Source organism: Chiloscyllium plagiosum, chromosome 13 (genome assembly GCF_004010195.1).
Source record: "Chiloscyllium plagiosum isolate BGI_BamShark_2017 chromosome 13, ASM401019v2, whole genome shotgun sequence".
Lineage (NCBI taxonomy): Eukaryota > Metazoa > Chordata > Chondrichthyes > Orectolobiformes > Hemiscylliidae > Chiloscyllium > Chiloscyllium plagiosum.
Window position 1 is genome coordinate 45,298,178 of NC_057722.1, and position 13,910 is coordinate 45,312,087.

The window sequence follows — 13,910 nt, forward strand, 5'->3', positions numbered from 1 at the left end:
CGCTTCGGCGGGACGGTGTGGACTTGTTGGGCCGAAGGGCCTGTTTCCACGCTGTAATGTAATGTAATGTAATCTAATCTATATCCCTGGTGGTGGGGTCCGTTTGGAGGTGGCGGAAATGACGGCGGATGCTACGCTGTACATGGAGGTTGGTGGGTGGTAGGTGAGGACCAGTGGGGTTCTGTCCTGGTGGTGGTTGGAGGGGCAGGGCTCAAGGGCGGAGGAGCGGGAAGTGGAGGAGATGCGGTGGAGGGCATCGTCGATCACGTCTCGGGGGAAATTGCGGTCTTTGAAGAAGTAGGCCATCTGGGTTGTACGGTAAGGTCCTCCCTACCTTTTATCTTAGCCTGCTGGACACACTTTCCTCATTCCTGAAGAAGGGCTTATGCCCGAAACGTCGATTCTCCTGTTCCTTGGATGCTGCCTGACCTGCTGTGTTTATCCACTTTCAAGGAGCTATGAAACAACACTCCCTAGGACCCTACCAGTAAGTATATAAGTCCTGCTAAGATTTGCTTTCCCAAAATGCAGCACCTCGCATTTATCTTAATTAAACTCCATCTGCCACTTCTTAGTCCATTGGCCCATCTGGTCAAGATCCTGTTGTAATCTGAGGTAACCTTCTTCGCTGTTGACCACACCTCCAATTTTGCTGTCATCTGCAAACTTACTAACTGTACCTCTTATGCTCGCATCCAAATCATTTATATAAATGACAAAAAGTAGAGGATCCAGCACTGACCTTTGTGGCACTCCACTGGTCACAAGCCTCCAGTCTGAAAACCACCCTCCACCATCACCCTCTGTCTTCTACCTTTGAGCCAGTTCTGCATCCAAATGGCTAGTACTCCCTGTATTCCATGAGATCTAACTTTGCTAACCAGTCTCCCAGACGCCTTACTGAAGTCCATATAGAACACATCAACTGCTCTGCCCTCATCAATCTTCTTTATTGCTTCTTCAAAAAACTCAATCAAGTTTGTGAGACATGATTTCCCACGCACAAAGCCATGTTGACTATCCCTAATCAGTCCTTGCCTTTCCAAATACATGTACATCCTGTCCCTCAGGATTCCCTCCAACAACTTACCCACCACCAACGTCAGGCTCACTGATCTATAGTTCCCTGGCTTGTCCTTACCACCTTTCTTAAACAGTGGCACCACGTTATCCAACCTCCAGTCTTCCTGCACCTCACCTGTGACTATCGATGATACAAATACCTCAGCAGAAGGCCCAGCAATCACCTCTCTAGCTTCCCACAGAGTTCTGGAGTACACCCAGATTCTCTGGGGAACGTAGCACGAACAGCCAAGTTTCTGGTATTGAGTCTGGCTCTAATGCAATAAGGGGTACGTTGGGTTCCAAGAGATCAATCGTGTTAAGGGATTCTCTAGTCCGAGGTACAGACAGATGTTTCTATAGCCAGCAGCGAAGTTCTAGGAAGATTTTTGTTTAAAAGCAGTACAATCTCAAAAGCATTCTAGAAGCTCCTCATTGAGGCTATTCGTTCCCATCTGATTTTCCCCTTTTATGTGCAGTTTAATGTCACTCATGATTATTGCTATCACTTTACCACGAGCTCCTTTGTCCTTGTGCTTACTATTTGGGTGCCTATAGATTACTTCCACTAGAGACCTCCACCCCTACTATTCCTCATCTCCCCCTAAACTGATTCTACATTCCAATCTTTGATTAGGAACAGAGCTGCTTCAATACTATGTCAATATCAAATACCCTCAATCTTCAAAATTCAGTCCCTGCCATTCTGCAGCCACAAATCCATAATGATTATCAGATCATATTTACTCACTTCAATGTGTGCCATCAACTTATTCACTTTGTTATTGAATGATATGGACATTCAGATATAGGGCCTTCAGTTTTGTTATTTTTGTAGCATCTAGTTTTGATTGATGGTAAGTTGTAGGCTCTCTGTCTCTTCCGGTTATTATCTGATCTTCATTTTCCACATTAGTATTTTGCTCTCCTGCCTTGACTCTATCCTTTTACTTGTTACTTTTAACTAAGCTTCATCCCTTCTCTTCCCCACCTTCCAAGCACAATTCATGAATGGACCGTCCAACCACACAGAATTCACTTTCCCCAGTACTTCCTCTAGTGCCTCATGAACTGGAACCCAGTTCTCCCACACAGTCTTTCATCCACAAAATCACTTTTCTAATTGTATATATTCTTTGCCAATGATGACCTCAAGTTTTCTGCAGATATGAGTTCATGTCATGACCACTCAAATTTTAATCAGATTTTGCCCGAAAAATGTCTTCTCCTGTATTCATAAGGATTGAATAAGGAGCCAATGTGGTCAGCCAGAAGACACTAAACATTAAATCATTAAACATGTCAAGCTACAAAGAACTTAAAATTGTATGGGTGTGTTACAGGATATCCTGGTAAAAGACAAAGTAAGAGGTCTGAGTACAACTCTTTCTTGCCAAAGGACACGGTGATTTTATTTATACATGATGATAATATAACACAATCATAATTTTATTATACTTACGAACTCTCTCACGATATGAAACTTCCTGGAAATGATATCCATGAATAACAGTGGCAGTAACAAATATCAATAACATTAATAATACAAACTTATATGGCAAAATTCAAATGCTGAATTCCTGTCATAATCAGACTTTCCTATCAGTAACAATTGGTTACTCTAAACAAAATCACAAATATACTGTTAGCTGTTACTACCTTTGGCAATATAAGAGCAATAGAATTTTAAAACAATTAATGAATTAATTGTGCAGCAACTTGGGGCAATGATTTAATATCAGGTATAGATAATTCTTAATTAATTTATTTAATGCCACTTAAAAATTTTAAGCATACTTTATGAACAAACATGGGTGCTATTTTGTGCAAGCAACATCCTACGAGAAATCACAGATGATTAAATGACATCTTATAAACAGTTTTGCTTGACCAAACACAAATGTTGGTTTGGGATCTGATTATTCTCATTTTTTTCAAATACTTTGCAGCGATCTTTAACTGGCAGACAGATGTCAGATTAGGAGATCATTGAGAGGTTATCCAGTTTGGTATGAAATAAGAGCAGGTTATTATTTAAATGGAGTAAGACTACAGTTACTGTAGTAGGGAGATCTGGGTATCCTCATTTTTGAATTACAAAAAGGTTAACATGTCAATAAAACAAAAACTGTGGATGCTCGAGATCTGAAGCAATGCTGGAAAAGCTCAGAACAAAGGATCACTGGACTCAAAAACATTCACTGTTTTCCTCTTCACAGATGAAGCCAGACTTGATGCATTTAGTCATAGAGTCACAGATGTACAGCACAGAAACAGACCCTTCGGTCCAACCCGTCCATGCCTACCAGATATCTCAACCCAATCTAGTCTTACCTGCCAGCACCCAGCCCATATCCTTCCAAACCATTCCTATTCATATAACCATCCAAATGCCTCTTAAATGTTGCAATTGTACCAGCCTCCACCACTTCCTCTGGCAGCTCATCCATACATGTACCACCCTCTGCACGAAAACATTGTCCCTTAGGTCTCTTTTATATCTTTCCCCTCTCACCCGAAACCTATGCCCTCTAGTTCTGGATTCCCCAACCCCAGGGAAAAGACTTTATCTATTTATCCTATCCATGCCCCTCATGATTTTATAAACCTCTATAAGGTCACTCCTCAGCCTCTGACGCTCCAGGGAAAGCAGACCTAGCCTATTCAACCTCTCCCTATAGCTCAAATCCTCCAACCATTGTAAATCTTTTCTGAACCATTTCAAGTTTCACAACATCTTTCTGATAGGAAGGAGACCAGAACTGCACGCAATATTCCAACAATGACCTAACCAATGTCATGTACAGCCACAACATGACTTCCCAACTCCTGTACTCAATACTCTGACCAATAAAGGAAAGCATACCTTGCTAACCAGTCTCCCATGGGGAACCTTGTCGAATGCCTTACTGAAGTCCATACAGATCACATCCACCGCTCTGGCCTCATCAATCCTCTTTGTTGTTTCTTCAGAAAACTCAATCAAGTTTGTGAGACATGATTTCCCACGCACAAAGCCAAGCTGACTATCTCTAATCCGTCCCTCAGGATTCCCTCCAACAACTTGCCCACCACTGACGTCAAGCTCACTGGTCTATAGTTCCCTGGCTTGCCCTTACCACCTTTTTTAAATAGTGGCACCACGTTAGATTTCTGCAATACTTTCTACTTTTGTTAAAAAAAATTAACATGCAGGATTACAGCAGGTAACTAGGAAGACAAATGGAATATTGCAAGATGCATTATACATAATAATAGGGAAGTTTTCTTTTAAGTTCCTTCATAGGATGTAGGTATAGCTGGCTGGGCCAGTACATATTGCCCATTTTTACTTGTCCTCCAGCAGACGGTGGTGGTCTACTTGAACCTTCTGCTGTAGGAAGACCCACAATGCCATTAGGGAGGCAATTCCAAGACTCAGGAACACTGAAGGAACAGAGATGTATTTCCATGTCAGGATTATGGTTGGCTCAGAGCAGAACTTGCAGGTAGAAGTGTTCCCATGTACCTGCTGCCTGACCCTGTGCTTCTGGAGGAGTGGTTACGGGTTTTTAAAAGTGCTGTCTAAGCAAACTTGGTCAATGTCTGGAGCACATCTTCTAAATAGTACATATTATACTGAACATGGGTGGTAGAAGGAGGAGATGCTTGTGAATGTGCTGCCAACCAATTGGACTGCTTTGCTCTGGATGGTATCAAGCTTCTTGTGTGGTTGAAGCTGCACTCATCTAGGCAAATAGGGAATATTCCACTACATGCCTGATTTGTGCCTTGTGGGAATCAGGAGGGAAGTTACTCATTGCAGTCTCATTTCTGACCTCCTCTTGTTGCCACAGTTTTTGTATGATCTGAGCAGATTCTCTCCTGCTGGAGATGGCCATTGCCTCAGTTGTGAAGCAGAAATGTTACTTGCCATTTTTAGCTCAAATCCAGATATTCACCAGGTCTCACTGTATTTGAACATGGACTGCTTTGGAGAAATCAAAAACAAACAGTGCTGAACATTGCTAATGACTGCACAAACATTCCCATTTCTGATCCTATAATGGAGGGAAGGTCAGTAATGAAGCTGCAGCAGAAGATGACTGGGCCCAGGACTGAGGAACTCCTGCAGAGATGACCTGAAGCTGAGGTGATTGACCTCCAACAACCACAACCATCTTCCTACGTGCCAGTACCACTTCAACTAGTGGAGAGTTCATCCACCTCCATCCCAGTTTTACTGAAGCTCCTTGGTGCCACAGTTGGTCAATTCTGACTTTAATATCACTCTCATCGCACCTCTGGAATTCAGCTCTTTTGTCCATGTTTGAACCAAGGCTGTAATGAGGTCAGGAGCTGAGTGGCGTTGGCAGAACACAAATTGGGTGTCACTGAGCAGGTACTGCTTTATAGTAAGGTTAATGACACCTTCCATCACTTTACTGATAGTCAAGGGTAGACACATGGTGCGGTAATTGGATGGGTTGGATTTGTCTTGTGTGTATAGCACATACCTGGGCCATTTGCCCTAGTATCAGGCAAATACCAATGTTATAACGGGACTGGAACAGCTTGGCTAGGCGTGCAGCAAGTTCTAGAGCATGTCCCTTCAGAATTGTTGCTGGAATGTTGTCAGGGCCCAAAGATTTTGCAGTATCCAGTTCCTCCAACCATTTCTTGATATCATGTGGAGTGAATCAAATTGGCAAAAATTGTATACCTGAAATGTCAAAAGTTTACTACCTACACAGAACTTTGGTGAGACCATACCTAGATTTTTGTACCTTATGAAAGAGGCAAACACTTGCATTTGAGATACAAAAACTTTGTTTTAACAGGCACTCTCATAAACTGGCAAAAATTGTATACCTGAAATGTCAAAAGTTTACTGTATTATTGTGATCTCCATGATTGCCAAGTAGTCAGCTGAGGGTGCAAGTGAGAAGGCTCTCTGCTGATAAGGTTTATTGAAGGCAAAGTTGCATTATTGTTTAAATGGTTTAATGCTGTAAATAAAGTATAACAATGATGTATATACCCGCTGCGTTACATTTCTATTATTTAGAGAGCGTTTAACATTGGTCACGCAGTCCACATCACCGATCAGGATAGTTGATCAACTGGTGCTGTTTACTAAAAGTTTGTTTTCATTCAAGGAAGGCTCATTTGGCTGGTCCCAGGAATGAATAGGGTGTTATATGATGGAAGGCTTAGTAGTATTCATTGGAGTTGAGATGTTAATTTATTGAAACATATTTCCAAGGGAACATCTCAGGAGAGATGCTGAGAGGATGTTTCCTTATTATGAAAATCTGGAACAGGCAGGGGTGAGGAATAGAGTTTCAGCATAAGAAGCTGCCCATTAGGTTGGAGAGGAAAAGGAATCTCTTCCCTCAGAGAATTATCAATCTTTGTAATTCTACACCCAAATAAACTGTGAGGCTGTGTCACTGTGAATGTACTCAAAGCCAAGTAATTTTGACCGACAAGGGATTTGAGAGTTATGGGGGCAGGCAAGAAAGTTGAGACAACACTCCAATTAGCCACGACCTTATGGAATGGTAAAGCAGACTTAAGGGACCAAATAGCTTACACCTGCTCCTTTTCTTATATTCTCATGTGCATTGATACCTTAGCAAAAAAGAGTACCTTTGATAATGCAGCTTTTCTTTAGTATTGCAGTGATTGACGGATGCCAATATGCAAAATTAGTCACATGAAATAAATAGATAGAAAATGATATTAAATGTTATTAAAATACAATTTAACCACATCTTGAAGTATCCTGTCCAAAACATCGACTTTCATGCTCCTCGGATGCTGCCTGACCTGCTGTGCTTTTCCAGCACCACTCTAACCTTGAAGTATCAATACCCTAGGATATTTATTCATGCTATTTTTGTAACAGCTTCAATTGTTGGTCTACAAAATTCACAGATAAAGTCTGAACTGTCAGAATAAGTGTTTTAAAATACATTATTTGCTCAGAATGGCCAATTAGAGCTTTACAATCAATAGTTTTGAACTAAAGTCCCTCATGTTGCAAGAAATGTAGGTATCTATAGACAACAGACCTTACAAAACAGCACATGAATATAATATCCAGAAATGTATTTTTGTTCATGTCTTAGTGGACAAAAATCTAACAGATACCAGGAGATCCATTTGTTTTTCTAATAGTTCCATGTGCCCTTTTATCACTTAAACATATACAAGGGGCTTCAGTTCATCTGATCTGAGAGATGCACCCAGTGACAGCCTGACTTCTCTGAAACAGTGTGGCATTATTAGAGATTCCCATAGACAACAAAAGGAGGCATTGAGAAACATTCATTTGAGCTAGCACTGAGGAAAATTCTCATTTTGTCAGCCTGTCAAACAAATGCATGACATATATCAGCTCCCCGTTCGTATATTTGTAAAAGTTACTCGGTGCATCGGGACTGCACTGCCATCCCGATTACCCCACCTCCCCACTTACCCCTGATAACCTTTCATTCCCTTGATAACAAGAATCCTGATAAAATCATCCTAAGAATCTGACTTAAAAATATTCAATGACTATTTTCTACCACCTTGGATGGAGGAAGAGATGTCCAAAGGCTCAACTCAGAGATCAAAATTCTTACCTCGGTCTTAAAACTCCTCTTTAAACAGGGACCCCTAGTTCTAGAATCTCCCACAAGATGAACCATCTTTTGCACATTTACACTGTCAAGTCTCATCAGGATCTTCTTTATGTTTCAATCGAATCAACTCTTACTTTTAACTCTAGTTACAAGCCTATCCTGTGCAACCTTTCCTCAAATGACAACCCAATCATTCCAAGTATTAGTCTAGTAAACTTTCCCTGAACTTTTTTGTTCATTTACTGTATGTGGGCCTCACTGGATGGAGAAGGTGGTGATGAGCTGCCTTCTTTAACCACTCCAGTCCATTTGCTATAGGTGGAGCCACAATGTTTCCTACACATTTATATCCCCTAAATAAGGAAAATAATGTTGTACACAGTACACCAGACATAGTCTCATCATTGCCCTGCATTACTGAAGCACAATGACCCTCCCTTTGCATTTATTCCATTCACAAATACTATCATACTGTAAAGCATTAAACTTTCTAACCACCTGCTATACTTACAGATTAATCTTGTGATTTCATACACTAAGCCACCTCGATCCCTCTGCATCTCAGAATATTGCAATTTAGACCATTTTAAGAAAAATGCTTTTTTTAATCTTTCCAGCAAAAATGGACTTCAATTTTTGTTCATATCATAGCTCATTTGCCAGATCTTCATACGGTGACTTCACCCATGTGTATCCTTTTGTTTTACAACCCTTGTGATCCCCCTCCACAACTTACGTTCCTACCCATCTTGTCCCATCAGCAAATTATCAGCCATGCCTTCATGCAAATTAATTTATACAATTATATACATTGAGTCTCCAGCATTGATGTTTGTGTACATTCAACTCAATATATTTTGTGAGTATTTAGACCTTTAGAATAATTTCATCAGGATCCAGGGACTTGTCAGTCAGGTCCAACAATTTGCTCACTACCAATTCCTTCGGGATTTTAATTTTCTTGACATTCTCTCTTCCATTTCCTGACTTACAGCTATTCCTGGGATGCCTTGGACTTAGTCCCAGTAATGCGGCACTCCCTCAGTAACTCAACTGTCAGCCTATATTATGTTTAAATCCACAACTTCAGGAACGAAAAAAAAAGTTTGAAATAAATGTAAACATGTAGCAGATAAAGCTCTCCGATTGACACAGGATCCCTAAATTTACAGACCAAGCCATGTACTTCCAGCGTCCTGACCTGCAAGTGATTTTTTTCGCCTTAAGTTCGCAACAAGAGAAGCCAACAAAAAGCTGCCTGAACTCAATACAGCCCCTCCCTTCAGTGCCTCAAATCTTTCACAGCTTCCTATCCAAATCATTTTAAAGGGCTCGGGAATTGATGCCATTCTGATCTGGCTGGTGTTCAACAAAAAAATCTTTCAGCTCCCCTCCCGCAGTCGGAGGCTGGAGGGAGGGGAAAATGGCACCACTCCAGCAAACTCTCCCTTTCTGATTATTGGTGGAGGTGGGCTCCTAATACAGAAATATTGGTTATACTTACATAATGTGAGCGATTGCCCAAAATAGCATCGATAAAACCCAGAGCGCAAAGGAAATGCAAACTTTCTCCTGGATGAAACAGTTGATCCAATAATTCCAATTCCATAAGGAAGATGAATCAGCCAGAATGCTTTCGGCCTGAGTTACTCCTTCCAGTTGACTCTGATTGTTGTCGACCGGAGAACTCATCTTGACTTCACACTTTGTTTAGAAATTCACTGACATCGACATGCCGAACGCTCTTACTCACTCAAACGTTTGTTAATTCTCAAAATAAAAATCTACCTCTAAGCACCAGACTTTCCCGGTCACTGTGAAAGATTCAAATAGCCTAATTTGATTATAAGTGGCCTCCGAATGGGCACCGGGATAGTTTGATTCGCCACTCTCACTCAGTAGAAGGGGACCGCCAGTTTCAGCCGCCGTCTCTTCCTGCTTTCAGGAGACGTAACAACTCTCCAGCCCCTAAACTATAATACGTTCAGGCAAAGAATGGGCGCAGTCTCAACACAACTTTCCCAGTAAAAACTTCAGCAATCTCAACACGGAACTATTGTAGTTTATCCAAAAATAAAAAATTCCCCATAGGAACTCATTAACCCCAAATAGCATTGCCTTCTTCACGCTGGGCTAACTTATTTTTTAAAAGACTGCAAGTTGTGTACACGGAAAAACCAGGCGCATAATCAAAGCTCTTAAGGTGCAATGCCCTCCCACCGCAGGATCTTTGGAAAACGTCTACGTTTTAAAGTACTTTTAATCAATGTTTCCGATGTGTTATGGCACACTTCAAGGCTTCAAAACAAATCAATTATTCCCCTTTCTAAAAATGTCTTCAAGTGTTTGTCTAATTCATGTTTGTCCCTCCAGGTGGATCGTTGTAGTTTTACCTCTTTCTATGCAGACGGAGGTCTACACAAATCACAATCCTCATGGAGACGCTGTGGCTTAGTTCCTCTTAGAAAAGGCGTGCTTAACTTCCCGTCTGTCTTACCACGACACGAGCCATTCCTCATGGTCAGAAAGCAAAAGCTTAATTTCAAGCAACTCGGGGGCATTTGCAACACGATATAAACGCATTATGGAGTTTTCACATGGCACAGAAATTAGAGGCAACGATTCTTAACTGACGCGTCATTTTGATTGTTCGCCTAAAAAATTAGACTTTAAATATTTTATGTTTTTTGTAGTTTACTCCTAGGTAGTATTTAATTCTTGATGCTTAACTACTTAAAATTCTGTTTGGATCTTAAGATCCTAGTTGATGTTAATATGGGTAAATTCAGATTTCAGCATGATCTGGCTTGATTGTCCATAAGTTCTATTTTGGCAATTCCGTTCCAAGCGTTACCAAGAGGCTGGCAATGTACTCTCAGCAAAAGAACAAAAATGACTACACACAAAGGTGGGGGGGGGGTCAATAACTAGTTGAAATAGATTTATTACTCTTATCAAAAGTAAAGATTAAACCCTTTTACCTCTAATTGAAGGAGTTAGGAGTTTTGTTACACAAAAGCAAATGCACTTTTTGTCTTAAGGTTAACTTCTGTTAGTGGGTAAATAGTCAAAAAGGATTATACAGTTCCAAAACTAATCATTTTACCTAGCCCACCTTGTAAATATTGATCACTATCCACTTTACAGAGCAGTATGGATTTTTAAAATGCACTGTAACTTTTCTCTAATGAAAACAAAGTGCCAGAGAAATTCAGGTCTTGAAGTCAGGTATTGAGACAGACCTACTTATGTCTCCATTACTGTTACAGATCTCCAGCATCTGCAGTCTGTAGTTTTATTTTAGTGTAATTTTCTGTATTAGCTTAATATTACTTTGTACAAAGTTTTAAAAACATTGCATGTTATTTACAAGTAGTCATTCCATACACAACTGGCACAGTAAACATGTCACCCAGCAGGAGGCCTCTAAAAAGCATTGAGAAGTCACTGATCTGATCAACATTACACACAAATCCAGCAAGATGTGTCTGATTTAACTAAAAATACGCACAAAATGAACAGTCTACAAAGCTAAATCTGACTTCCTCTCCTGGAATTGGTATCAGGTGATCATGCATGCCCCACTGAACCAATTGAAGCCTAATCACATGCTGCCTGTATGAGGAAAACTCAAAGTGAGGTCAGGGGTACTCTGATAATGCCGATGTCCCTCCTTATTAAGTGTCATTCTTTCTGAATTTGTCCTGATAACTTCATATATTTGTGAACCTTGTCCAAACACATTCGTACCTGTAGGTGGTCTTGTATGTGGTCAGACCCTGGAGGCTTACAATTAGTGTTAAATTGGGCCTTTACGGCAACTTTGCAGATACTAACTTGAAAAGGTCATCCTGCTACCAATTCAAAGCTCCTTGTTTAGCTTGTATGCTGTTTTTGTCTGTTTCCCTATAAACATCTGCAATCAATGCTAATTAACTAAATAGAACCCCAAGACTCAAACTAAACAGATCACTTATTTCTTGGAGGAGTTTCCAAAACTCCTCTTCAACAACCTTCTGTTATAAAGATCTAAATCAATGAGGGCTTCATTTCTTCTGCCCTAATCTGGGGACTGAACTTCCCTGCTGCTAGTACATGCCTTTTTTCTCTAGAAGAAACTCTCAACTGTCCTGGAAAGTCTACCCACACACTGACTTTCCAAGTGGTTTTGTCTTTCTAGAAGAATGTATTTGTATCTGTTGCACAAGACACCTTATACAACAGTGCACCTGTGTTGGTTAGGCACTGGACCAATCACATAAAAGATGTGTAAAAGCTCTATTTAGATGCATGCAAAGAAAACAGTGCAGTTCCACTCTCAGGACTTTAAAAAAAAAATCAAATTGGGCCCTTCCCTTCCAAGCCAACACAATATTGAATTACAAATCAAAATCATTGCTATGTGGTTCTGTCCACTTTAGAACCAAAGTTTCCAAATAATAGCAAATCAAGAACCTTCACAAAGGCAAAAGTAGACTGTTTACAAGCTTGATATACAGAGCAAGTTAAGCTTCTAATCATATTATGGTCATGAAGACTGTCAATTTACATCATTATATCAAGTTTACCCCACCTGCAACTCATTTCTTGAAATTCTCATAACATTTCTACCTCTATCTAAATGCATTCCACATTCTACCCTCCCTCAACTGGAGGTCATCAAAAACTTTGCTGCATGAATCTTTACATTCAAATTTCTTTGCACACTCACTCAAACTGGCTCCCAGTGAAGCAATATGTACATTTGAAAAATTTCATCATTTTAAAGTCCCTTTGTGGTCTCACTATCACCATAAATAACCACCACACCCCATCTCCAAATCCCTTTAATCTCTTTCTGCACTATAGCCTTGAGATATCATTGCTCCTCCAATATCTGCCTTGAACCACCTGTTTTAAATTGCCCTCATGTCTATAGACGTCAAAGCACTATGCATTGGATTTTTCCTCTTTCTACCATTTAGATATTCCCAAAATCTACCTACTTGATCAACCATTTGATCATCCTCTTTGAATAGTATGTGTAGGGCTGGGCATCAAAAGTTGCTTCATGATGCCCTTGAGAAATACTTTGGGATTGTTTTGTATGTAAATACAAATTGCTCTAGTGATCTCCCCTCAAAAAAAATACTTGTGATCCCTTGTACCAATAGAAAGCCATCATTATTTGCATTCTGCCTTTCCTCTAGAGTATCACTGGATCACTTGTTACTTCCTGAATCTGTGTCCACCTTTCCCACAATTCCAGCTTGGAATCCATCCGATCAGGTATTAAAATTACCCAAAATCACAAACATCATTTCTCACTGCAAGTACGATAGATTACCCCCTTTACAACTCCCCTACGAATCATCTTAATTAAACAATCATTCCATCACTGCTCACTGTTGCCCAGTGCTTATATACAAGCTGTACCCGAACAACATCGCAATGTTCCTTTAATGGCACATTCCAAATAACAAACTTATTAACAAACAAGGGTCTTTAGTGTACAAGAGCACAATCACTTGTGGATTCCCCTCCAAAGGACAAGCCATTAAATTAGATTAGATTCCCTACAGTGTGGAAACAGGCCCTTCAGCCCTCCAAAGAGCAACCCACCCAGACCCATTCCTCTACACCTAACACTACAGGCAATTTAGCATGGCCAATTCACCTAAATCTTTGGACTGTGGGAGGAAACTGGAGCACCCAGAGGAAACCCATGTAGACACGGGGAGAACTTGCAAACTCCACTCTGACTTAGAAAAGTACCACCTTTCCTTCACTGCTGCTGGGTTAGTTACTGTGAACTACAGAGCACTAACTTTCCTGTGGATGTACCGACACATTAACTGCAGGTGTTCAAGGTTGTTCCCGACCACTTCCTCAAGGGCAATAAACATTTGCTCCATCAACAATGCTCACATCCCATGAACAAGGAAAACAACTATTAAACAATATCAGAATTACTGCACAAATAATTCACTTGCAGCTTATTCACTTTTTAGAATGTTTGGTATTTATGGTATAAACAGAATCATTCTCATTACACACCATTTGTGTAACCCCAATTCCCTTAAATCTCTTCCCACCTCTGAAATGTCATTTGTGCACAACTTTGTTTAGTTTTAGATGCATCATATTAGAATCAATTTCACAAAATGTCATCCACATCATAATGTGGATTCTTAGAAAACAACATTTCCATTCTTTCTCTTCCATTCTCTACTTGCTTCTAAAAACCTGGTATTAAAT

General features: G+C 40.4%; 1 protein-coding gene across 5 annotated transcripts in view; it reads right to left on the reverse strand.

Moving 5' to 3' along the window:
• The window catches only part of tmem44 (transmembrane protein 44), a 56,829-nt gene extending 43,571 nt beyond the window's left edge, over positions 1–13,258 (reverse strand). The window contains exon 1 of one of the 5 annotated variants that reach the window (XM_043702277.1): positions 12,385–13,258. In XM_043702277.1, coding sequence (XP_043558212.1) covers positions 12,385–12,467 — 83 coding nt within the window. In that variant the 5' untranslated portion in view covers positions 12,468–13,258. Of the gene's footprint in view, positions 1–9,177; positions 9,990–10,066; positions 10,407–11,423; positions 11,882–12,384 lie in introns of those variants that run through there. The other 4 variants (XM_043702279.1, XM_043702278.1, XM_043702276.1 and 1 more) reach the window with 4 other exon arrangements.
• Between the last annotated feature and the right edge of the window lie 652 nt (positions 13,259–13,910).